At 51.8% G+C, this 26,061-nt stretch overlaps 1 protein-coding gene across 3 annotated transcripts; it reads right to left on the bottom strand.

Annotated features, from left to right (window-relative positions):
• Positions 1–1,286: 1,286 nt before the first annotated feature.
• On the bottom strand, positions 1,287–25,762 carry Rhcg (Rh family C glycoprotein). 3 transcript variants are annotated; one of them, XM_021167695.3, is made up of 11 exons: positions 25,503–25,762; positions 15,268–15,454; positions 11,489–11,639; positions 9,219–9,366; positions 8,122–8,288; positions 7,295–7,432; positions 6,970–7,106; positions 6,597–6,721; positions 6,174–6,247; positions 2,559–2,754; positions 1,287–1,711 (listed from the first exon to the last, which is right to left on the bottom strand). In XM_021167695.3, exons 1-10 carry the CDS (start codon positions 25,687–25,689, stop codon positions 2,572–2,574), a joined length of 1,497 nt encoding a protein of 498 aa, XP_021023354.1. In that variant the 5' UTR covers positions 25,690–25,762; the 3' UTR covers positions 1,287–1,711; positions 2,559–2,571. The 3 variants fall into 3 exon arrangements, with proteins under 3 accessions (XP_021023354.1, XP_021023355.1, XP_021023353.1); XM_021167696.3 differs by having other exon boundaries at positions 1,287–1,588; XM_021167694.3 differs by having other exon boundaries at positions 2,548–2,754; positions 25,503–25,732.
• Between the last annotated feature and the right edge of the window lie 299 nt (positions 25,763–26,061).

Raw genomic sequence — 26,061 nt, 5'->3', positions numbered from 1 at the left:
CCCCGCCCCCTGCACCGCTCCATCTGCACTGCCCCTCCCAGATCCCCAAATCTGTCCCTTGAGCCCCTCTCACACCTCACTCCTGCACCCCCACCACCTGCACCCTATTTTGTCCCCTCCCAGACTCCGCCTCTGTACCTCACCACCTGCGCCCCTCCCACACCCCGCCCCTGCAACCCCGCCCTGGCCCTGCAGGGACCCGCTGGGCGGAACCGCGCGGCCGTGGGGGAGGGGCCCGGCTGATCAGCTGGAATCAAAGCCGCCGTCCCCTCCCCCGCCACCCTGTCCCCCTGCCGAGCCGCCGCGCACCTCCTCCTTTGTCACAATGTTTTTCAATCCGGTGAAGCAAACTGTCCAATTAGAGCCGGGGCCTCCGGCTTCCATCTTTGCCGACGTTTAATTAACATGCTCCTCTTGGCAGCTGCTGACAAGTTCCAGAAACAGGTTGTAAAGGGTTTTTGTCTTTACCCAGCATGGAAAATAAGGGGTGTTACATCGCGGAACATGAATAGGTGGCACTTCAGCTTCCTCCTTCTCTCCTCCCCCTCCCCCTTGCTCTGCAAAGGGGAGCGAAGCCCCGAGTGTGCGTGCATGCGCGTGTATGTGTGTGAGTGTGTGGATTGCCAGGGAGGCGGGGAGAGCGAGCCGGGAGGCAGGAGAGACCATCCCCTTCCTCTCTTTACTCCTTCCTTCTCACGAACCTTGGCCCCACAAAAGATCTTGGTTTCCTTGCTCTTTAGCCTGAACGCTTTTCCCTCCCTTCAGCTAGTTAAAGGCAAACTCCTTATCACGATTCCTGTCCATGAGAGTACCTGTGCTGTCCCCTTGTCCTCCTTCTGGTAACCCCACCAGGTCACCACCTTGTCACAGCCCTGTCATAGTTCACCTGTCCATTCCACACCTGGAAATGTAAGGACCTGAAGCTTTCCCCATTGTAGAGCAGGAGTGGGGCCGGGACTGGCAGAGGAAGGGGAGGGAGGGTTAGAGAAAGCCAACTGGGAGGGGGCTCCTCCCTCCTTACTCCCAGCCCGCTGGAATGGACTCAGAGAAAGCTAGTACACCGGTGGCTTTCTCACCAGTGTGGACCCTACAGGAAGAGGGGTAGTTGGGGGAAAGAATGCAGTCTAGGGCTTAGCTCCTGACCCTCCCGGGCTGCGTGGACTCTTGTAGAGAGAGTGGCCCTTTGGGCAAGGGTCAGGACCAGGCAGGAGGCCATGTCCTCTGGGTCCGTATAGACCTCACAGTGGTCCCACCAGAACACCCACTCCCCAGTCTACAAAGAGCATCAACAACATTTATTTACTACACAAAATAGAGTGATCTTGGAGGTCTGGGAACATGGGAAGTACGTTGTTGGGGAGCAGGCAGAGGCTTGAAGAGTCCAAGAAGGGGGATCCCGGGTGGGGTGGGGCAAGCTCGCCCTCCCATTCCACACCCCCTTCCCAACCCCCAGCCTCGGCTTCCCTTCATGCTACTTCTCACAGGCTATGAGCATCATGACCGCAGGCAGGGGCAGACCTTCTGCAGCTGACCCTGGCTTGGAGCTCACTTTGTCGGAATCTCCTCCATTCTCAGGCAGGCAAGCCCCCTGGGATGAAGGGGGTGTAGAGGTGCTGGAGTCAGGCCAGTGGGCCTTTCCGTTGCCCTGTCCCTGAGTTCCCAGATATGTCAGCCCCAGCTCTCCCCAGAGCTTGGGGGCAATCTGTAGGGCCTGCAGGAGAGAGGGGGAGCAGCTGGTATGTCCCCACCACAGCTGTGCAGCCTCCTGGCACCTTGTCTGATCAGTGGCCACAGTCTGGCTTTGGTCCTCCCAGAGACCTTCTCTCCTGCTTTTTACCCTAGACCCAGCTACTTCCAAGCTCTGGTCTCCAAGGGCATCAAACGCTGATATGATCAATGTTAATAACCTTGAAAGGCTCCCTTCCCCTCACTTGGTAGCTGTGTGGCTTGACTATCCTGTCTGTTAATTTCTTCATCTTTTAAAAAGAAAGAAAGCCGCCTGGGATGTAGCTCAGATTGCTTGCCTAGCATGCACAAAAGCCTGAGTTTGAAAACCAACATTTTATAAACTGGATTTGGTGGTACACACCTGTAATTCCAGCACTTGGCTGAGGCAGGGGGATAATTAGTTCCAGGCTAGCCTGGGGTATGAACAAGAGGTAAACAACTACCTTGCTTCCTGGAAGTTTCTCAAGGTTTGGATATAGATATTACAGCACCCCATCAATTATTTTGTGCATTACAAAGGGGGAGGAGGAGGGAAGGTCTAGCCTGATCTAACCAAATAAAGCCAGGTCATAGATGGGGAAACTGAAGCTGACCTCTAGGCTAAAGAGACTCTCCAAGTCAAGCAGCAGCAGTTACAAAGCCAAGTGTGTCCCTGAGTCTCTTTCTATATGTTCCTGCAGTCTAGCCTGCCTAGTCCATCTCAGCTCACACCTTCATTTCTTCATGCCTACTGTTTGTCTCTTTCCTATGGCATCTGGCTTTGAGACCTGGGCCTCTGTTGAGAGAAGCAGATCTCTATACCCCACAGATAAGGCTTACCTGCTTCTCACCTGCCCTGGGAGTTTAGTGTACTAAGGCTGCTGAAGGTGCTGAAGTGGCTAAGGATACTGGAGGTGTCGGAGGGACTGGAGGAACTATGGATGCTGAAGTTGTTGGAAGTACCAAGGGCATTGCAGGTACCAGAGAAGTAGAATGCTTGTGAGCAAGGTCCTCGGGAATGTAGACAGTGTTCACCTCTTCATGAACCTGTGGAGAGAGAAAGCTACTCCCAGGGTCCCGGATGCCTAGTGGAATGCCAGACTAGTGTTGGGGCGGACCAAAGGCTGCAAATGCTGTGTGGCGAGTGCCACCTTGTGGGCATCATGAAGACTGCATGGTGTGAACTTCCCTTCACTCTTGGTGCTGTCATGATTGGCACTGGGATGCTGGGGCACAGCAAGAACCTTGCCATAAGGACAGCAGCTGGGTAAACATGGGATGACACAAGCGTTCAGATTGCATTCTGGACTCAGAGAAGCAGCTTGAAGGGTCAGGGAGGTGGCACCCATTCTTGAAAACTGAGCAGTCTGGTATGTCAGAACTTCAGTCATATCCAAAAGTAGACCAGGGAAATGCAAAGACCGGAAATGCATCTGGGAGGTGAAACATGGTGAGACAGCTTGGCCCACCTTCTCACAGCTGTGGACCCCTTCCTCTGGGAAGCCATCTCACTGCCCAGGTAGACAACTCAGGGGTGTGGGGACAGCTTTTCACTTCCAGCCATTTAGATATTTCCCCCTAACAGAGTACTGCTGAGGTACGTAGCTGGGAGAAGGTATGGACTTGACATTAATTAGGAAGGTCAGAACAAATCAGGATGGGCTGGAGGGATGTCTGTATAATCATGAGGAATTAGAGTTCCGTCCCAGTACCATGTAACAAGCCAGGTATCTGTCACGGGCCAGCAACCCCAGTTCCAAAAGGTGTGGGTAGATGGTAGGTAGGTAGGTAGGTAGGTAGGTAGGTAGACTGAGTCAACTCTTATGCTTGGAGATTTTGGGTCCATTTTATTAGTATTATGTCCAAGTGTTTCTGATTGTGGTGTCTCAGATTATGTTTCTGTGGCCTTTAAAGATAAGATGAAAACAGTTATGCTCAAGAAAGAAAAGTCTATTTAACATGTCCAGGGCAATCTGTATGCCAGGCAGGAAGAGAGAAAGAGCAGGGTGGATAAGCAAATCTCAACTGCGTATGGAAAACCTACAGAGAAGGAAGAACGAGAGGAAACACACTAAAAGTATTAGTGATGCTTCAAGGAGGGTGTGTGTGTGTCTATGTGTGAGTGTGTGTGTCTATGTGCATGAGTGTGTGTCAGTGTGAGTGTGTGTGACTGTGTGTGTGACTGTGTGTGTGACTGTGTGAGTGTGTGTGTCTGTGTGTCCATGTGTGTGAGTATGTGTGTGTGACTGTGTGAGTGAGTGTGTGTCTGTGTGTGTGTTTGACTGTGAGAGTGTGTGTCTGTGTGTCCATGTGTGTGAGTGTGTGTGTGACTGTGTGAGAGTGTGTCTGTGTGAGTGTGTGTGACTGTGTGAGTGAATGTGTTTGACAGTGTGTGTGACTGAGTATGTCTGTGTGAGTGTGTGTCTATGTGTATGAGTGTGTATGTCTGTGTGTGACTGTGTGTGACTGTGTGAGTGAATGTGTGTGCGACTTGTGTGTGTGTGTGAGTGAATGTGTGTGTGACTGTGTGTGTGTGACTGTGTGAGCGAGTATGTGTGACAGTGTGTGTGAGTTTGTGTATGTGTTGTGAGATTGAACCCTATGCTTTGTGACTTATGCTCTACCACTGAGCTACACTCTTTGTTCCTGTAATTATATATTTCTAGACAGGTTTCTCTAATTCCAGAGTTTCTGTAAAGAGCTTTTAGCAATTTTGTAATTTAAAATAAGCAAATTAGGGCCAGTGAGATGTCTCAGTGGGTAAAGGCTCTTGCTACCAGGCTGGTGACCCAGAACCCATATGATGGAAGAAGAGAGCTGACTGCCATAAGTCATTCTCTCTCTCTCTCTCTCTCTCTCCCTCTCCCTCTCCCTCTCCCTCTCCCTCTCCCTCTCCCTTCCCTCTCCCTCTCCCTTCCCTCTCCCTCTCCCTCTCCCTCTCTCTCCCTCTCTCTCCCTCTCTCTCTCCCTCCCTTTCTCCCTCTTTCTCACAATGAAAGGAACAGGTAAACGCCTGCCACAGTGGATTGTGGGTCAAGAGATCCTGATACCACAGGAGGCCCCAATCAGGGCATTAAAAAAAAAATGAGTTCTCAGCTGACAGGATGGCCCAGTGGGTAAAGTCATTTGTAGTCAAGCCTGATTATCTGAGTTCAGTTCCTGGCACGTACATGGTGGGAGAGAACTGACTCCTACTGAAGTCTTCTGGCTTCCACATATGTGCTGTGGCATGTGTGCACACATGAGACAGTGAGAGAGAAAAGTGAATGAGTGAGACAGAGAGACAGACAGACAGACAGACAAAAAATATAGAGACCTAGAGAACAGTGAGAGAGAGTTCTGCTGTATTCTGATGTTTTATTTCCTGGAACACGGCTCAGGTTGGCTTTTGTACTGATGGGCTAACAGTGGTGGAATGTGCTGGAATTTCGCTGCTGAGGCGGACTCCTCTGGGAGCTTGTTCATCTGTAGATTCCCAGACCTTCCGAATGAAGCCCCATTGGTGGGCATCAAGTGACAATTTTTAAAGTAATCACTATGGAGTCTGGGGTTGGACACCACACTGATTCTCTCACAAAGATGAGTTTCGGAATCACCTTCGAAGTTTTACGAAATAGTCTCATGTCCAAAGTCCAAGCCACCAGACCAGTGGAACCCAAGCTACTGAATGGGAGCTCTAAGAAGTGGCTCTCAGCCTTCCTAATGCTGTGTGGCCCTTTAATACAGCTCCTCAGAATTGTGGTGACCCCAACCACAAAATTATTTTTGTTGCTACTTCATCAATGTAATTCTGCAACTGTTACGAGTTATAACATAAATACCTGATAAGGAGGATACCTGATGTGCGACCCCTGTCAAGGGGTCATTCGACCCCCAAAGGAGTTGTGATCCACACGCACAGGTAGAGAGAACCACTGCTCTAGAGGCTTCCCAAGTGACTCTCAGAGGCCAGGAAGCATAAAAAGCCACCAGCCTAACAGAGAGGCTCTCAGACGGGGCTGCCATCAGTTTCACTTCTGGGTAGGACAACTTTGTTTGTATGTTTGTTTGTTTGTTTGTTTGTTTTAAGGATAGGGTTACATATATCACACCAAATTCACTGCGTATCTAAGAATGACTTTGAACGTCTGGTCCTTTTGCCTCCGTCTTCTCCCTAGACTAGGATTACAAGGTGACACTGATGCAGCTAGAGTTGGGGACAGAGTTGACTGTGGAAGTTTACTAGAACACAGCTGGCTGACACTCCAGGTTCCAGCCCCATGGCAGGCTGCTCCTGTGACTCCCCTCCCAGAACATGTAGAAAGAAATGTATACAAAGCCCCTTTGGGGACCAGAGGGGAAAGGAGGGAGGGCAGGGAAAAGAGTCTTCAATTCACAGGTGACACCATGCCCTACATCGATGTCACAGTAGGTGGGGACGAGGCTACCCGCTACCATGTGCAGAGAGACAGGTCTCTAGCGCTTACCTCCCAGTAGACGGAGTCCTCAAAACAGTTCTCATCCGCGGCTTGTCCCCAGAACGGCAATTTCAAAATGAATCCTAAAGAGATTGGAGGACACGGTGGTCAGAAAACACCCTTAGCTTACCCCAACTTTTCCCCTCAGCTGGACCCCCTCCTTCCCAGGCCCACCCTTAAGACATGCTCTTGGGCTGGGTGGTGGTAGCATTCGCCTTTAATCCCAGCACTTGGGAGGCAGAGGCAGGTAGATTTCTGAGTTCAAGGCTGGCCTGGTCTACAGAGTGAGTTCCAGGACAGCCAGGGCTACACAGAGAAACCCTGTCTCAAAAAACCAAAAAAAAAGGACATGCTCTTGGGTCCCCTCCCCACACACACACTTAGTCTCCCACCAAGACCCCCGCCTTTTCTGGTCTAGCCGTTGTCACTCACCCACAATGATGCCGCCCACCAGGGCCATGGCCAGGCTCAGGAGGAGGCCAAATATCTGGGACCTGCCCTGCATGCTCTTGTTCCAGTCCACCTTATAACTCCCGAAGCCGAAGGAATGGACTATCCTAGGGTACAGACAGGAAGCAAGTGAGGGCCCCATGGAGAGGCCATGATTCCTGCAACCCAGCAGGTGTGCTCTTGAAACCCTAAGCCTTCCTGCCAGATGGCTCTTTCCCTGCATTCTTGGGGCGGGTCTGAGGGTGGGGAGAGAGGCCCGGGAATGGTCTAGCTTGGAAGATGCCTTTGGTCCCACAGGAAGAAGGAATAGAGAAGGAAGGAGGGAAGCCCACCCTCACACCTCCTCCACACTTACCCTGGCGCTCCGTACACATCAGGGGAGGAGTAGGCCGCTGTCACAGCACCCACAATGCCACCTATGATGCCAGGAATGCCGTGCAGGTTGTGAATGCCACATGTGTCCTGGATGCGAAGGCGGGACTCCAGGAAGGGCTAGAGGGAGGAGGGAGGATGGCACTGCTCAGGCTGTGGCTGAGTCGGGCATGGGGAGGCCATCAAAGACAAAGGGTTCCCTAAGCCTCACCCCCTCCCTCTGTGTCTCCCTATCAGAAACATAACCCTCCCCCACCCCCCACGCACCCTCCCCACAGCATCCCTAGCAACCGCCCGAGGGTCCTCACCGATAGGTATGCAAATCCTAGGGTGGAGAAAATGCCACAGAAGAACCCCACGATGAGAGCGCCGTAAGGTGTGAGCATCATCTCCGCAGCTGTGCCCACACCCACCCCACCTGCCAGCGTGGCATTCTGGATGTGCACCTGGGCAGGGTAGGCAACGTGTACAAACTCTCAGGTCCATGCAAAGAGCGTGGCCTGTGGCTCACACCCTGTGCAAAGTTGGAAGCTGGGAACAACTCAGATTCAGCAAGCCAGGAGCAGGCAGAGGCGGGTTAGCCTCCGTCCCAGCTTTGCAAAGGAGCCACAACATCCGGTAGGTCTGAACATGTCAGTGCTCGCTCTGCTGGACATACCCATGGGCCCTGCATGCTCCCCTTTTTCTCCACATATACCTAGAGGCCAGTGCATATCTGGGTGAATCATGTGTCTATAGAAGGTATGTGTGGGCCACATGCGTGCCCAGCTGCTACCAATTTCCTTTGTCAGCTGTGGCAGGCACTGCGCTGCTGGCTCCTCTAAGTGTGTGGGCTGAGACAGCTTTATAAAGCCCAAGAAGGCCAGTGGTGTCAGGAGGATGAAGACCTGGCAGAGGGGACAGCCCCCAACCCCCGCCACCCACCGGCAACTCTGCTAGGCAGGCCTGGTGTGACTCTCAGCTGGCGCTGGCTCATAGCATTTCAGGCTGTGGGAAGGACAGCAACATTTGGCAGGGATGGCCCACTCTGAGCATCCAGGTTTGGGTGTGCCAATCTAGAAGCTGCCTGCCACAGTGAGGTGTGAGCAGGGCATGGCTGTAGGACAAATTCCTCCCCGCGAAGGCTTTTGCTCACCATATCTAACTTGCCCTTCTTGTGTACGATACTGGACACTGTCGCTGTGGTTAGCACACTCGCCGCCAAGGAGAGGTAGGTATTGAGGGCTGCTCGGTGCTGGGCGTCTCCATGGAAGGAACTGGCTGAATTGAAACTGGGCCAGTATATCCACAGGAAGAGGGTGCCTGGGTCAGAGAATATACACAGGGCAGGGCCAGGAGAGGCGGTGTTAGGCCAGGCTCACACACCCTCAACAGAGGTGCCACCTTTCAGCTCCAGAGAACTCTATCTGCTCCTGACCTCTTAGCATCCCTCTCACTGATGCTCCTCCTAGAAGGCTCTCCTGGCCTAACTCACCTAGCTCCCACTTAGCCTCCCATACCACTTCACCAAGCTCCCCCTGTCTCCCTAACCACTGGGGCTGGTTACACGCTCCCTACACTTCTAGCATCCTGGGGGAGAGTCTCTCCCCTCTGTCGACAGATTAGCTGGTGGCACTAGCATCTCTCAGTCTACGGGGTAATGGAAGGAAGGGCTGGCTCTGAACGACTTTATATGTTCTCTGAAATGAAGGGACATAAGGAATTGGAATGCACAGCTTGCCCCAGCACAGGGACTAAGTAGGTCAGTTCCTGGCTTCCACTCCATCTGCCTTGGGGCAGTCTAGGGAACATACAGGATATGTGACCAACTTCTTCCAATTCCACAATGGAGAGCATCGGACACCTAGGACTCTAAAGTCTCCACAGGCTCCTTCACTCTGCCCTTCCTCCCCAAGAACCAACCAACAGTCACCCACTGATTCTGTGGAGCTCAGGGATGGTCACGACAATCCTTGCCCATCGCGGCAGACCTTCGGACATGCATGGTTGTCCTCATCTACTTATAGTGGTCCTCACCCATCTGGTGGTTCTAACTCTTGGTGGGTGTTCTTCTCCCACTCATGATGGCAATCTATCAACTATTCATAGCTGTCCTTAACCATTCATAGCAGCTCCCATCTACAGGTGACAGCCCTCAACCAATATGGCAGCCCTCTACGGTGGCCCTCACCAGCATGGAACATCTCACCCGTCATGGCTGCCCTTACCACCGTGACAGCTGTTAGCTCTCACCAATCATGGCGAAAAGGTCCGAGTGGTACACTGAGCTCTGTCTCTGCTTGCTCTGATCCAGGTTTTTTCGGTAGAGGATCCAGGTCACTGTGAGCCCAAAGTAGGCGCCAAATGTGTGGATGGTCATAGAGCCCCCTGCATCCTTTGCCTGGAGTGCAAGGGGCCTGTCAGGACCAGGCGCCCTTTCTCCCTCAATCCTCATAGTACTTCCCACCCCACACGTAGGCACACAAGCTTAGCTCTCTCTGACTCTTCAGAGCAGAGCCTAGTTCCCTGACCTATCCCCCACCCCCACCTCTCTCTGTCTCTATTTCTCTCTCTCTCTCTCTCTCTCTCTCTCTCTCTCTCTCTCTCTCTCTCTCCCTCTCTGTGTGTGTGTGTGTGTGTGGGTGTGTGTGTGTGTGTGTGTGTGTGTCTGGTGGGCCAGTTTTTGTTTGTTTTGTCAATTTGACATAAGCTAGAGTCATCTGGAAAGAGGGTCCTTCAACTGAGAAAATACCTCCATCTAGTTGATCTGTAGGCAACTCTGAAGGGCGTTTTCTTGATGTAGGAGGGCCCAGCTCACTGTGGTGGTGCCAACCTTGGGTAAGTGGTTTTGAGTTGTGTAAGAAGCAAGCCAGGAGGAACAAGCCAGTGAGCAGGGCTCCTCTGTGGCCTCTGCTTCAGTTCCTGCCTCCAGGTCCCTGCCAGGACTTGCGTAGATAATGGATTGTCCAGTGGAAGTGTAAGCAAAACAAACCTTTTCCTCCCCCTACGTTGCTTTTCCTCATAGTGTTTCATCACAGCGACAGAAACCCTAACTAAGCTGCTTCCCACAGCAGTCAATTGAGCAGAGAGAGGTAGGGAATCCTGTACCCAGGCTGCTGGCCAGTCAACAAAATACCAGGGCCCCTCCCACTTGTACTTCTCTTGGCTTGGTTAGCTCTCCTGGTGGGCTCCTGGCTTTAAGTGTCCCTCTGTGGGAAGCTATGGCGCTCTCTACTGGCTGGGTTGCCCAGCCCTGGGGACAGTCCTTCACACAGGGCAGGCTTGGTGTCTGATGCTGGGACCCCTCTCTGATTTGTGAACTGCTGTCTCAGCGAAGCCTGCTCCCCTCTGCCTATATCCTGCAGCACAGCTCAGCAAGAAGCAGGCTCTGAAATCTGAGTTTGTGTGATATGCTGGCCAGGTGTGTGGACAGGAAGCATCCATCCATAAGTCCTACTCCTATCAACAGGACTCCCAAGTGCTGTGGAGAAGACAGACAAAAGCCATGGGGGAGCTGTGCAAGGCAATTTGAAAGCTAGGGCCAAGGAGGGACAACATGCGGGAAAGCCGGCAGGGCCTTTCTGGAGTGACATTCAAATTAAAACGTGGATCATGAAGTGAATAAAGATGTCTACTCCGGGCTGAGAAGACAGGATCAAGCTCCATGCAGTTGGGGACATATAGCACATGCAGTGGTGACAGAGCAGAGACTGAGCTGCGGGGGAGGGGGGGGGGGGAGGAGGAAAGACTGGGACCAGAATCTGCAGAGCCTTCATGCAAGTGAGATTTTACTTTAAGTGAAATGAAAACTACTTGTAGTCTTTAATCAAGGGTGTGATTGGGCTGGAGAGATGGCTCGGGGGTTTAGAGCAATGACTGCTCTTCCGAAGGTCCTGAGTTCAAATACCAGCAACCACATGGTGGTTCACAATGAGATCTGACACCCTCTTCTGGTGTGTCTGAAGTACAGCTACAGTGTACTTACATATAATAATAAATCTTTGGGCTGGAGCGAGCGGGGCTGAAGTGAGCAGAGGTCCTGAGTTCAATTCCCAGCAACCACATGATGGCTCACAACCTGCTGTATATATACCTTTCAGAAAGGTTATATATTAACCTTTCTGAGCCTGTTTCACTGTCTGTGATAATGGGCTCAACCTGTATATAGTATACTCATATACATAAAAATAAATAAATATATCTTTAAAACAAAAAGCAAGGAGGTGGCCTTCTCTGACTGGTGAAAGCCTGTTCTGGCTTCTGGTGCAGACTGGCCTGACTTAGAGGAGAACAGAGGCAAGTGTGGAGATGAAGAGAGTCTGTTCTGCCCAGATGCTAGGCAGATTTGGGTAGACAGTGATTTCCCTTGGGAGGCATCCTGATTCCTAAGTTGTAGATGAAGAAGCCGTGATGCAGGAAGCTTACTGGCTTGTTAGGTTGTTCATAACCACAGACCTCTCTCCCTGTCTCCCTCTCTGTCTCCCCCCCCCCCCCGCCCCCTCCACCTTCTGAGCTCTGCTCACCTCTATCAGGTTCAGGAGGATGTACTCATTCACTGTGAAGAGAGTCACTTGGAAGAAGGTCATAATGAGCAGCTGCATCGGGCTGACCTTGCCAAGAACTGCCCCGAAGGCCACACAGGAAGATGCCACACAGAAGTCAGCTTGGATGATGCTGTAGACAGACAGACCAGGGAAGAGCTGCAGCTATAACCAGAAGTGACACACCAAGCCTTTGGTCCTCTGTGGACCACGCCTGGTGGCTTAACCTTTCTGAGCCTGTTTCACTGTCTGTGATAATGGGCTCGTCATAGTTAGAGCCAGGCGTGTAGAGTACCCAGCACAGTGGCAGTGGGAGCTACGCCTTCCCTTGACAGCTCTGTGCCTGGTAGACAGACTATGCTCAGAAACCAAGTGGTCTAAGCCAGTGTTGTTGAACAAGCCCTGAATTTGAGTACAACCCTGCCCTCTGTCTTCTGCTTGTTTCCCAGAATTTCTTCTTATTGCCTCTGCTTGCCAAAAGTCTTTCCCAGGCTCTCCAACGCGGCCTCTGGTCCAGATCTTGAGTGCTCACTCCAGACTCACCTGCCCCTACTACCATGCATGGCCTTCTGGGACTTGGTTACTGAGTCCTTCCTGTCACTCTTACCCATAAGGAAGGGTCAGTGTCCATAGAAGAGACAGAGGGACCTTCCCACTGGAAGTGAAAATCTGTATCAGTCCTGGGCATAAGGAGGGCCCATAGAAGGGCCAAGAGGAAAGGAGGCACGTAGGCTCCCCTTGATTCTAATGGAACAGATCCAGCCACCCCAGCAGAGAGATCACAGAGAGGCAGACATCTACTGCAGCCACACAAAGCTTCCACCCAGGCTGGAGAGATGGCTCGGTGGTTAAGAGCACTGGCTGCTCTTCTGAAGGTCCTGAGATCAAATCCCAGCAACCTCATGGTGGCTCACAACCATCTGTAATGAGATCTGACGCCCTCTTCTCCTGTGTCTGAAGCCAGCCTCAGTATACCTATTTATAATAATAAATAAATCTTTGGGCCCGAGCAAACAGGGAGAGTCAGAGTGAGCAGAGGTCCTAAAAATTCAATTCCACCTGCAGGACACCCTGCTCTGTCTGCCGCCTGCTCTGCCTGCATGATTGTCCCCTGTCAGCAGCGAGGTTAGCTGGCATTCTCAAGCAGACTTCCAGTGTGGGTCTTCAGACGGAAACTGTCAGTAGGGTGGGAATAAGGAAGGAAGGTTGGCTTAGAGGGGTCTTCAGTGTAAAACACAGAATGGCAGTGAGACTGTCTAACTGAGGGCCAGTCTGTGAACGAAGGCAGGACCTCTCCGGGGGAGGGGGGTGATCATAGACTGCGCCCCCGCTGTTAGCCCTGTTCATCACTGTGTCCACAGGGTCTGGCAGGACAGGTGACGGGACACTGAGTGTTAGTCACATGCCCTCTTGTGCCATCCCCCCAAGTACACGGTGGGGGTACGTTCCTCATTCACAGCTGTGACGGGAAGGCTCAGGGAGGACCAGGGACTTGCCCAGCTCTGTCCCAAAGAGCCATCTGATGGAAGCACCCTTTAAGAGGGAGAACGGATGAGAACGGAAAAGCCTGGGCTTCTTCCATTAGTACCTGGGAGGTGGGTCTGGGAGCCCACAGAGGAAAACTGCCTGGGCAGATGTAAGACATAGATATGCACCTCCCGACCTACAAGGTGACATCTGGGGACATATTCACCTCACCTTGGACTCCAGACAATGACTCCAGGGCAGTAGCTGGAATCTAATTCCACAAAGCCAATTTGCCCAAATTCCATTTATCAAGTGACCAGCTTGCTGAATAAATAGTTCATGCCAAACTTCCCAACTCAGAGTCTCTAACCACTCTTTTGAAAAAAAAAAATTTTTTTTTAATGGTATACTTTTCCATGTGTCATAGCGGTTCTACCACAGAGGCTAATTAGATATATAACAGGTGTATTTTTACTTTGGTCCTATGGTATTGAGGATATATCTTGTGCACTTTGAACTTCAGGGAGGTATGTCACAGGTTTTATTTGATTGTCTTGCCTGTTTCTTTTGTGTGTCATTCACTGGCTTGAGTGACTGATCTTTTACACATGTTTTACCTTTCAAACATCTGGATGATAGATAATACTTGGCTGGGACTCCACTTGTGACAGCAAATGAGGTGGGTTGAGTGAGAAATGCCCCTCCCCCCACTCGTTCATTTGGACAATTGGCCCTCAGTCGGTGGTGGTGCTTGGGAAAGTTAGGAGGTGTGGCCTAATGGAGGAAGATGGGGCGGGCTTTGAGTGTATTTAGTCTTCACCCTATTTCTATGCTTGCAGTTGATGCTGTGACCTCTGTCTCCTGATTCTGATGCCATGCCTCTCTGTCATAATGGGTTCCTGGAATCAAAATCCCAAATACATGCTTCCTCCCACAGGTTGCTTTGGGTCAAGGTGTTTTATCACAGCAACAGTAACTAATACAGCAGAGCTTTGCCCTCTGCAAGTACCCGTGTATCAATTTGCTCCTACCTCTGTGCACTCGATGAGCAGACAGGAATTTTCACTGCCCCTGGCGGCTTTCTCAAACTAGGAGCTTCGCCCACCTTTAACCAAACTTCCCTTACGTGTGCATGAGTGGAAGGCTGAACTCATACAGGGAAGAGCCTGCCTTAGCCTAAAACCTGGCCCCAATGGGGAGATGCCCTCCACTATTCGGTGCCATGCAACACCAACAGCCGCGAATCCAGGGTCCATAGTGTGACAGAACAGCTTGGCCTGTTAAGGTTTTTTTGACAAGCTGGTTTGGGGAGATTTATTTTCCAACCTGTTATTGGTGCTGTGGTGGGTTGGGGAGGCTCAGAGGAGGCAGCTCCATCAAAGAGGAGAGTGAGGGGCCTGGTGGGAAAAGGCTGGTGACAGTCACCAAACTGAGAAGTTACCGCAGATGTTATTTAGAGCTGGAGGTGGGAGTAGAGGTTGGCGCCTCACCCTGGGACCTGAGGCCAATCCAGAAGGCTTTAACTGGGAGCTTCCCCCCTTCCCCCAACACACACACACCAGCTTTCCAGCTCTTTTCAGTGCTCAGTCTGCCTCCAGAGAAAGCGGTGTGCAAGGAGACACAGGCTCCGTTTGGTTGAGTTCCCCATTTCTGTGTCCTCCCGGCAAGGAACCTTCTGATACTGGCTCAGGAAGCTGGCCCTGCCTCCTGAGTTCCTGAGGTTGGATTGTCTCAGAGCTGTGAAGAAGGGCTTGAGCCCTTCCTTCCTCTTTTGTGGAAAAGATTATCCTCCATCATGGGGAGAGAGAGTCTCCCACAGTATCTGGATAACACTACAACCTCCATCCTGAAGAGTTGCTGTCGAGCAAAACAGCAGGTGTCCATCACCGGACCAACGTGTCCTGGACAAGCCACCTTGTTCTAAACACTTTGAGCCCACCTCTGTCTCCATCACCCCCCCTCCCCGCCCACTCCCTTTCCTCCCCTTCCCTCTCCTCGCTGCACCCCCACTACCACTCTGCGAGTCCCGCCTTCTGAGCCTTATCCAGTTTTTCTTGCCCACCCAACCATAGAGCCATTTCTATTACAGGCTCCGCCCCAGCCCAGACCCCTCCCCTGCGTGAGCCACTCCCACCCTTCCAGGGCTCACTCCCATCATGTTGGCCCCGCCCCCAGCCAAACCCCAGCTCCTGCACGGCCCCCTCCAGGTTCCGCCTCACCATCACCAGGCCCCGCCCTGGGCCCCCGCCCAGTCCACCCCGCCCCGCCGCCCCTTGACTGCTCCCGGGGCTCACTTCTCGACGCTCAGGACAATGTGGCCTTCTTCAAAGTAATGGAACCATCCCTGCATGAGCAGTGCCCACTGGATGCCGAAAGCTGCCAGCAGGAAGTTGAAGCCTACAGCGCTGAAGCCGTAGCGCTGCAGGAAGGTCATGAGGAAGCCGAAGCCCACGAAGACCATGGCGTGTACATCCTGGAAGCCTGCCGGGAGAGTGCAGTTGAAGATCTGTCTCTGCTGCAGAGAAGGTCGGCTTTTAAGTCTGACAAGCCAGCGCGGCCTAGGGCGGCGCCTATATTTCCAGCCACTAACAGAAGCTAGAGTCCTGACACCCTGTCCCCTCTTTCCTATAGCCAGGCTACAGCTGGGTGGCAGTAATAAAAGGCCTCTTCACTGGCAAAACAGCCACTACCTCCATCTTAAGGTTCTGGGGAGGGGAGCCTTGAGGTGGGTCTCCAGGTTAGACTACTGGGTTGTAGGGTCAAGATGTCTAAGAGTACCCTTTTGAGAAGAGAGTATTCTTGTTCCACCCTTCATCCAGATAGCACTGCTGGTCCACATGGATAGGCAATGTAGTCTTGCCCTCTCCGGGGCAAGACTTTTTCCTCAGGGGAGAAGAATCAATGCTTAGCCAAGCAAGGTTGCACACCTAGCTCCTCGCGGCCACACACACACCTCCACCAAGTCCACTTCCTCCAACCATGCAGTAGGAAAAACTGGAACACCAATGTTTTATCTTCTGGTCGGAACGGCTGTTACCAAACAGACTTGGGGCTCAATGCCTTGTCTGAGGCCACCTCACAGATGTTGCAGAGGTTAAATACAGATGTATGTGTGCCTATAATAGGTGATCCTACTGGGTAGCTGTCTTTATTCATTATTATTAAAGCACTGATTCTATTTCCAAGTCTGAACAAGTCACATCCCTCTGTGAGCCTCAGGTTTCTAATAAAACTAAAGGGATCGGGTAGAAGACTTGAGATGGACTAGGATGATCTAAACTGCTCTGCCAGCACTAACGTTGCTTGCTCTTAGAGCCCAAGAAAAACAAGAGAATGTCCTGGCACACACCTTTAATCCCATCACTCAGGAGGCAGAGGGCAGGCAGGTCTCTGTAGGTTAGAGGCCAGCTTGGTCTACAGAGTGAGTTCCAGGACAGCCAGAGCTACACAGGGAGGCCCTGTTTTAAAAGCCAAAAAACAAGGGCTGGAGAGATGCCTTCGAAGTTAAGAACACTGACTGCTCTTCCAGAGGTCTTGAGTTCAATTCCCGGCAACCACATGGTGGCTCACGACCATCTATAATGGGATCTGATGCCCTCTTCCGGTGTGTTTGAAGACAGCGACAGTGTACTCAGATACATAAAGGAAATAAGATAAATCTAAAAACAAAAACAAAAAAAAAATGAACAGAAACAAAAAACCCAGACAAGTAAAAACCCAACAGAAATATAAGACACAAAGGAACTGTGGACAGCATGGGACACAAAGAGCCAGGCAGAAGGGCTCCCCTTGGCCTCATCTGGGCAATTTAAGCACCAAAATAATGGTTTCTCATTATAAGTTACAGTCATTTAGATACAGGAATTCATGGGTCCACACTGGCAATAAATATGTAAAGATGGACAGGGGAGCAAAGAGGATTCTTGGCTTCAGAAGCATGCTAGGGGTCTTGCTTATGAGGCTGAGGGGCTGCTTACGGTCTGTTAGGATTCGAAAAGTCAGGGCTTTCTCAGCAGCCCGAGTTCAATGAGCGATGCAAAGGGTGGAGGGAAATTCCGACAAGAGCAGGGCTTTCTGCACTGTCTTAAAGATCCTGCCAATAAATGACTCATTGGTCTCCAGGGAGGAACAAACAATTGTAATTGCACAGAGGAAAAATTAGGTTACATATTGACTGGGGGAATAAAAATTAACATGTCCATCGGTGGCAGAAGGGCGGTGTGTGCCTCCAGATGGGACAGCCTATGAAAGATGTGTCACCTAATATCCCCCATAGGGAGACTGCAGGCCCAAATTTAATAAGGAAAGAACAATTGGACACAAAACGAGAGGCCTATTGTTAAAGGGGTTGAGGCTGAGGCAAGGCACAATGGCACAAAACTGTTAGCCCAGCACTTGGGAGACTGAGGCAGGGGGATTGTAGATCTGAGGCTGGCTTGTGCTGCATCGTGAGACCTTGTATCAAAAGCAAAACAGAACAATTGGGGTTAAGCTGTACTCTTGAAAATTGTTCAAGAAGAGCTTTGGTTTTTGTTTTTGTTTTTTAATCTTTTAGATCAATCAATATGCCAATTACATAAACTCATGTCTGCACTGGATTGGGAGGAGAGAGTACAGAGAAGAACTAAAAAGGTTATTGGGTCAGCTGAGAGAATTGGGTGGATTAAGGTACCCAGGTGGGTGTATGAAGCTGAATGCTGTTGTTATAGAAGTGAGTACTCTCCATCTTAGGAAATACGCTGGGCTGTTCAAGGAAGGAAGGAAGGGAGGGAGGAAGGAAGGAAATGGAGGGAGGGAGGGAGGGAGGGAGGGAGGGAGGGAGGGAGGAAGGAAGGAAGGAAGGAAGGAAGGAAGGAAGGAGATAGAGGGAGGGAGGGAGGGAGGGAGGGAGGGAGGGAGGGAGGGAGGAAGGGAGGAAGGAAGGAAGGAAGGAAGGAAGGAAGGAAGGAAGGAAGGAAGGAAGGAAGGAAGGAAGGAAGGCAGGCAGGTGACGAAGAATGTAACTCACCCTCCAAGTGATTCGTGGGGTAAAGTGTGCGTGTGCATGTGTGTGTGTGTGTGTGTGTGTGTGTGTGTGTAGCTAGGGACAGAAAGAACAATGCCCACACCCGAGTTAAAGTGTACACAGCCTACTGTGTCTCACTGTAGTCTCTCTATTTTTAGCAGCTTTTGTAAATTTGAAATTATTTCCAAAGAGAAAGCTAAAAAAGAGAAAGACCAGGCAGCTCTAGGGGGCTGCAAGGCCACCAGCCTTCTTTCACTGTGTCCATTTCCACCCTCCCTTCTGTGTGCCTCCTGCACTCCCCTCCCCTCCCCCTTTCATTCTCAGTCCTACTGCAGAGGCATTGCTCTGGTGGAGCTCCCTTTATGGAAAGGCCATTGCAGAGTGGCCAGCAAATGTCTCCGTACATATCTCAGCCCAATACCTCCTCACGGAGAAGCCTGCTGACCACCAAGGTCTCAGTGTGTAGCCCTGGCTCTGGCTGTCATGGAACTCACTGTGTAGATCAGGCTGGCCTCCTGCTCACAGAGATCTACCTGCTTCTGCCTCCCGAGTGCTGAGATTAAAGGTTAATACCACTAGACCCAGCTTTGACCACCTACCTACTTTAAGGCCGGGTGTCCCCTCATGTCCTTCCCAGTTTCATTACAACTCGAAGTTGTATGTCTGCTTGTTTGTCTAACCTACTAGACTATACAGCTCTGGGAACATGGGCCGTACCTGTGTTGGCCACCAGGGTATTCTTAGCATCTGGGAGAGTGCCAAGGTGGGCACTCCGTGATATTTGCACGAGTACAACACAGCAGGGCTGTGGTGGCACACATAATCTCAGCATGTGCATGAAGCAGGCGGATCTTGGAGTTTGAGGCTAGCCTGGTCTACAACATGAGTTCTGGGACAGCAGGGCTACACATAGAAACCCTGTCTTGAAGCTTACCCCCATCCCCTCCTCCTACCAAAGAAACCTCTTGGGGGGCAGTGGTGGTACATGCCTTTAATCCTAGCACTTGGGAGGCAGAGTCAGGCAGATCTCTTGAGACTGGGGCTAGCCTGGTCTACAGAGTTCCAGAACAGCCAGGACTATACAGAGAAAGCCTGTCTCAATACTCTCCCCTCCCTTCCCCCTCAACAAGAGTACAGCATACTGGCTGCTCTTGCAGGGGTCTAACACCCTCTGGCCTCTGTAGACAGCATGCATGCAAGTGATGCATAGACATTCGTGAGTCAACCCTGCCCCACTCCCCACACATGCAAATTACATTGTGTTTGTATTTAAAAAAACAAACAAACCAACAAGAGTATAGCCTTACTACTTTTATCTTGCAGTTAGTTGGGCACAGTTAAAGAGCATCAGGGTGATTTTACAGTGTGGCTAGCCTGAGGCCTCTCTCCTTCTAATACCACACACAGGGCTGACCAGCCCTGGAGCCGCTGGAGTTTGGCGAACAGCGACCTGTCCTACTCTGTCTCCCCAACCCACCCTGCCTCAGGCTCCCCTGAGGCCCAAGCCATGGCCACAGGCCTCTGGGCCAGCAGAAGCTGAACAAAAGTAACAGGCCTCCCAGCTCCTCAAAGGGCAGGAGCACAAATGGCTAGAAGAAAGCTCACCCTTTCTGCCCCATGTACCTCAGGGTGGCACTCTGCATCTGCTTCAAGGTTTTAGGCTCTGTTGAGTTCAGCAGAGCAGACACATCATCCCGGCTGGGGTTTCTAAATGTATGGGGATTCCGTATATTACCGTGTGCCATGCCTAATCAAGTTGCCAGCTGTTCTGGAGAAAATGGAGCCAATGTATGTGACAGGCCAGTGCTACAGGAGAGCTTGGGAGAGCTTGTGGTTATTCTGGGAAGAACAGACAAGTGACAGACCAGAATTGTTCTGTGAGGAGAGGCGGCATGTTCAGATGACAGACAGTCTCCCAAGCAGGGCGGAGAGCTCCGTGTGGCATGAAGACAGGGCCAGGGACATACCTGAAGCAAAGGGACTGGAAGCGGCAGGCTGTGTAACGAACCCGGAGCAAAGGGACTGAAGTGGCAGGCTGTGTGAGGTTACGTGCTGGGTGCCAGCCTTGGCTGTGGTGAGCCTAAAACAACTGACCATGGAGGAGGAGGCAGGCCCTGAAGCCTGAGAGGACCAACTACCAACTGCCCTGCAGCACACAGGCCCTCAAGCCGGAGTGTGGGAATGAAGAGAGAAACAGATCAAACATGAGTGTGCCTTGCAGCGAAGGGGAAGAAAGGGAACACTGGGGGAGGCCCCCTCGGGAAAAAACGTCCTGTCAGAATGAGCGCCTTTCAAGAAGGGGGTCGAGATCCGAATGCCACAAAGGAGTCATGCAGATGAAGAGGAGGAGAGGGGCACCAGGGCACACAACACACATTGAAGCTGCCTTTGGTGTCGCTGCGTCCCAGGCATGAGAAACCCTGTCTTTTCCTGTCTTTCTGCCCCATCTGTCCCCCTTACCCTACTCCCTTGGGTGACCTGGCCTTCTCTGTCCCTCTCTAGAGATGTAGCTTCCCCTCATTGGACACATTCTCTTCCCCTTTCTCTTCCAAATTGGTCCTGAATCAACACTGAAACCATCCACCCATCAAGTCCTGTTTCCTAAGGCTCTGTGCTAACTGGAGAGGTTCAGGCAGTCATTATGCGGGAATTTGGTCTGTATGACTTCACCAAAGGCATGTCCTACAGGCAGCTAGCCCAGGAGGTTCTGTGGGGCGCTTCTAATGAGGGAACCCATCAAAGACCTGGCACGGGCTGTTGCTCAAAAGTGAGCAGGTGTTTCTCTTGTTCTCTGTCAGGAGTGACCAGGAGCAGGTGACTTGCTACATACAGGGAAGTGTTAGTTGGCCCTCTGCTGCTCTTCCCAGAGTAGGGCAACTCTCCCAAGGTCTAATGAGGCAGCTCTGCACACTAGTGGCCAACTATGTTAACTTCCACCAGAGGGCGCCACTACATAGCTGTTCCCATTCTCCCCCTCCCTGCTCCTTTGTAACTCCTCAGATGAGAACCCCAGTACCCCTGACCCCCTTCCGACCGACCGTCTTTTCTGTGTGGTGCCCCATCCCCCAGCCACAAGGTGTTCAACCAAAGTTCACAGTAAAGTTTCCCACTCGGGAGATTTGACGAAGCCCCTGTCCCCACTTCTACTGTATCAGCACACTAAGGGTGGTGCCCTGTAGGGATTGGACCTCTCCTTCCATGTCCCAGAGGGCAGCCAAGCCTCTCTAGTTTTGTGGAATGACAACAACAACGACAATAACAATGATGGTGGCAATTGTGGATAAGTGCCGAGGTCAGACGACAACATTTGGAATTGGTTCTCTCCTTCCATCGTGGGCCACAGGGATCAAACTCAAGTTCTTGGCCCTGTGCCCCAGCTGAACCATTTCGCCTACCCCTTGCTTGCTTTCTTAAACGCCGGTTGGCAGCTGCCTACTTCGCCCTACACCTGCACTGCACAGTGTCCTGGTGGGGGCAGCAATGCCACAGTCAACTCCAGAAAGCAGGCAGGCTGTGCAGTCGAAGGGTTTGGCGTCATCCCTGCCAACTGTCCGTCCTAGGGACAGTGACCAGTGCCACAGCACTGGGCTCCCTCATCCACATTTTCTTCCACTGGAAAATGAAGAGAATACATTTCCTGCCTGACAGCAGGCAGGCAGCATGAAGGAGCGTAAAGCTTACGCTAGCTCTAGCCAGTCCCAGGGACATACTTCCCAGCCACGTCTCTAGCCTGATGCTGGGCCTCCATTTAAACACCACAGTGTGTTGACTCCCTTCTGGAGGCCCATGACAGTATTTACTAAGAGCCCTCATCCTAAAAACCATGAATCCTCTTAGACACTCTATGCAGCATAGTCCCACTCTACAGAAGGGCAGACTGAGGCTATGGGTTAGGGCATCGAGTGATAGATCTAACCCAGATACTTCACTGCAAGGCTCACTACCAGGCTATGCTCTCTACTTGTTCTAGTTAAACCAGTCCTGATGGGATGGGACTGAGTCTGAGGTACTAGCCACTAGAGGACCAGGCAACCCTGGAGGCTCTGGCCTCAGGAAACAGACCCTTAATTGTTTGGAATCTGAGCATTCTCTGCTCCAGCCTCTCTCCTAAAACAAGTCTGCACCCGCTCTTGGTGTGCTTGGTAGCTTCTAGGGTCAGGACTTGGTGGCCCTCCTTGGGCCAGCTTCTGCAGCCATAGCCCATGGTCACTGAGACTGTTACGCCAGCTAGAAGGAAGTTTTCCATCCAGCAGCTGACCTGGCACTGTGGTTCTCCAAGGGCATCAGGGTACATCCTGAGGTAGCTCTGGGTCTGCTGTCTGTGAAGAGCTGTGGCCGGCCGGGGTGCTAACCACAGGCCCTCTTGAGTCCTTGTGCTGGCCTGCTCTGGAAACCAGAGATGCCCAGCAGGCTCCACGAATCCCCTGGGTAGGAATGAGGCCCCACAGCTCACTCTGCATAGGTGCTGATGGCTGCAAGCCAAGAACTAGAAGTGCCACAGGGGCCTGCCCTGTCCTACACCCTTGGGAATTACCGGATCATGCAGAAACCAGGGCCTGGAGACCCCCCTGATCAGGAAGTTTCACTCTCCTAACTACAGTCACCATGATCAAGGGGGTTCAAAGAGTGGTGCTGGGGAGAGGGGAAGGATAGGATATGGGGTGGGAGGTCACTCAAGAGGATGGGCTCAGACCCCAGGATGAGCTTCCTCTCCTATTGAGTGACTTGTGTGAGACATGTCGGGTACATGGGTTTAGTTTTCTCATCTGTGAAATGGGCATGGGGAGTAGCAATGTCTCCCCTTAGGGATGGTAGAGATGATCAAGGAGAGAGCCCATGCTTGGTTACAGGTACTTCAGTCCTTCTTGTCCTTGCCAAGGAACACCGAGGCCAAAGTTACTTCCCACTTCCTGCTTGCATGCAAGTGCTCCCCCATATCTGTAGGAATTAGTGACAAGGGCAACTGGGGGGATGCATCCTTGGTGGTTAGGGCTCTCAGAGACGAGAGCATGCTCCTCCTTCTCTCTTAGAACCCTTCTCTCAGGCCATTCTGAGCCTCTTACCCCACTTCCCGGGCTTCCCTTTCAGAAGTCCCTTGGCTGCCCTGCCCCCTCTGCAGCAACCAGAACTCCCCATTGTCAGAGACTGGCTGTCTGCTCAGAGCACCAGCATCAGCACCACTGGTCTTGGGTGGTATGAGAAGCAGAGCTGTGTTCCCAATAAATCTAGGAGTCCTTGAAGACCAGAGACCCAGGGTGTACAACTTGTTAGTTCAGAGGGACCAGAAACCCTAATTCACGGGGACGGTCAGGGTTTATGTCTTGGTCCTGACTCATTGCTGCCAGCATCCCTTGGTCATGTTGATAAATACTAATGGAGGGACAGAAAAGAAGACAAGTGGCTATGATGGAGGGACAGGATAGGAGCTGGGGAGACTGAAGACCACATCACTTCTTAAGGGACATTAGGTTTTATAGCTTTCCATTGTGGGGTCTTGATGACTATCTACCAAAAAAGATAAAAGAACTACAAACAGCTACGGAAGCCTTGCCCTTTTCTGAGGGGCTGACTCTGGTGCCCAGATGTGAGCAAAACAGCTGGAGAGTCAAGAATGAATCCTGCGGGGCATGGTGGCACACGCCTTTAATCCCAGCACTTGGGAGGCAGAGGCAGTCGAATTTCTGAGTTCGAGGCCAGCCTGGTCTACAAAGTGAGTTCCAGGACAGCCAGGGCTACACGGGCTACACAGAGAAACCCTGTCTCGGAAAACCAAAAAAAAAAAAAAAAAAAAAAAAAAGAAAGAAAGAAAAAGAATCCTAAGCTCGCCTGCTTCCCCACTCGCTTGCTAGGTCCTCACCCAGAAGGGGAAAGTTTGGCAACATGAAAAGCGGGTTTGCACTGTGGATTCTGAAATTACAGATGCCGAGACCTCTTTTGAAACACTCAGCCCTGAATCAAGCCCCTTTATTTCCAGAAACAGAGGATGCTCCGCTGCTGAGCATACAAGCCACAGAGGGAACAAAGGTTGATATAGGCAGCTGCTGGAGAGAAAACCTTCAGAGTTCCCTCAAAAAACCAATGGCCTATGACTGCATGAGCACCAACTGGTAGAGGAATTGTCATTGGCTGCTAGTGGACAAAGTGGAAACTCTCAGAAAGCACAAGGGCAATGACTGGGTCCTGGGCTGGGAGTCCAAGGTTAGGCTGCCTGCAGTGACCTTGGGCTGCTCATAAGCTCCCAGAGATGCCTTAAGTCCTAAGGTGCCTGTGTGTAGTGCTCTTGTTATTGATTGCTTTGTTGTAAAGTGAGGATTGCTCCCAGTCCTGTCCCTCACACCCCTCCTGTGGGGTGGGTCCCACCATCACCCCATAGAGAAGGAAGTTAAGGTTCATTTTGATTGACACCAGCCTGAGACCACCCACCCTGAACCAGCAGAGCCACGATAGAAGAGAGGTTTGTCATTTAAGGGCCATATTCTTCTTCATCGTCTTTTAAAAAATCTGTTAGAGTGTTTTTCCTGAATGCTTGACATGTGTGCCTGGTGCCCAGGGAGGGCAAAAGAGGTCATCAGATTCCCTGGAACTGGAGTTATAGATGGTTGCGAGCAACCATTTAAGGGCTAAGAATCAAACCCCTGGTCTTCTGGAAAAGTAGCCAATGCTCTTAACTCTTGAGCCATCTCTCCAGCCCCTACAGCCATATTCTTAGCCATAGCATCACGGATGCAGAAAAATCCCAGGAAAAGGAAGGATGGCCACTGGCTTTTTTTTTTTTTTTTCCAAACCCTGGGACCTCGTGGCCCAGCACCACCTCTGGTCCCACACACCAGTCTCGGTATCAGAAGTGGAGGGCTATCACGCCATCATTGTGATCCCTGACATCTATCTATATTTGAGGTATGTGCAAGCCAGATCACCTGCTACTTGGGTGGTAAAGGTGGAATTCTGGCTTTTGATGACACCAAGTAGGTCAGGGACACAGGAGGCATCTGATGGCTGGGAGAGAGATGAAGGTTAAATAAAAAGAAAAAAAAAAATCAAACTAACCAAACAACAATCACAGCCGGGCGTGGTGGCGCACGCCTTTAATCCCAGCACTTGGGAGGCAGAGGCAGGCGGATTTCTGAGTTCGAGGCCAGCCTGGTCTACAAAGTGAGTTCCAGGACAGCCAGGGCTATACAGAGAAACCCTGTCTCGAAAAACCAAAAAAAAAAAAAAACAAAAAAAAAAACAAACCCAAACAACAATCACAAAATCGGCCCACTTGTTTCAGGTGACTGCCTCTACCAGCCTTTCAAAGTGTGAGCACATCTGACCATTTCTCCAGTGACTGGCTCAGGCAGTACCCTGGTGCAGACTCTACCCTGGGACCAGCTGGGAACTGTGGGGCATCATTGGCCCCCTCCATCTCCAGCCTGTCAGAGCCAGGGGCGGACCTAATGCGGAGCCCAGTCAGGCGCCCGCCCAACTAGCTAGGGACTATCCGGAGACTCTTTAGGTGAGCCTGCAGGCCATAGGACTTACTCGGGTAGCGATAGTAAAACTCGTTCTCCACATCGCTGGAGATGTTCTTGCGCTTCTTCTCCAACCACCAGTGAGCATCGGCCTGGATGTCGTAGCGCACGAACACGCCAAAGAGAACCACCATGGTCACTTGCAGGATCAGGCAGGTGATGGGCAGCCGCCCCCGCAGGTTGGTGTTCCAGGCCATGCTCCGCACTGCTGGCCGCTTGCTCTGAACGCTGGGCTCCGAGACCAGGGAGACGCTTATAGGACCGGGACACTGGGCGGGGCGGACGCGGAACAGCTGACCATGGTGCCGCCCACGCGCCCAGGGCTCTACCCAACCGGCAAGAGTTCCGCGGGGCCTCCCCGAGCCCAGCGCCCCTAGAAGGGAAGCTCCAGGTGATGGGAGCAGGGCAGAAGGAAGATGTAGAACGCCCCAGCTTCTGCGCGTCCCGTCGATGCCTGGCCTTTCCCGCCCTGTTCTGGTGAATTGGGAGAGAGGATGCTCATCACTCATCCAGATTAGAACAAAGAATTCCCAGACTGGAACCACTACCCCCATCGCCACTCCCACCCC

This window comes from Mus caroli, unplaced genomic scaffold (assembly GCF_978045245.1).
Source record: "Mus caroli unplaced genomic scaffold, Mus_caroli_1 scaffold_8, whole genome shotgun sequence".
NCBI classification, from domain to species: domain Eukaryota; kingdom Metazoa; phylum Chordata; class Mammalia; order Rodentia; family Muridae; genus Mus; species Mus caroli.
Note: the sequence above shows the minus strand (reverse complement) of the source record. Positions and strands in the feature narration are given on the sequence as shown.

Coding starts and splice junctions, on each gene's coding strand:
- Rhcg (XM_021167695.3), bottom strand. CDS start 25,689: ATGGCCTGGAACACCAACCTGCGGGGGCGGCTGCCCATCACCTGCCTG. Junction 7,107..7,294: donor TAGGATTTGCATACCTATCG/GTGAGGACCCTC, acceptor TCCTCCCTCTAG/CCCTTCCTGGAGTCCCGCCT. Junction 6,248..6,596: donor GGTGGGCGGCATCATTGTGG/GTGAGTGACAAC, acceptor CAATCTCTTTAG/GATTCATTTTGAAATTGCCG.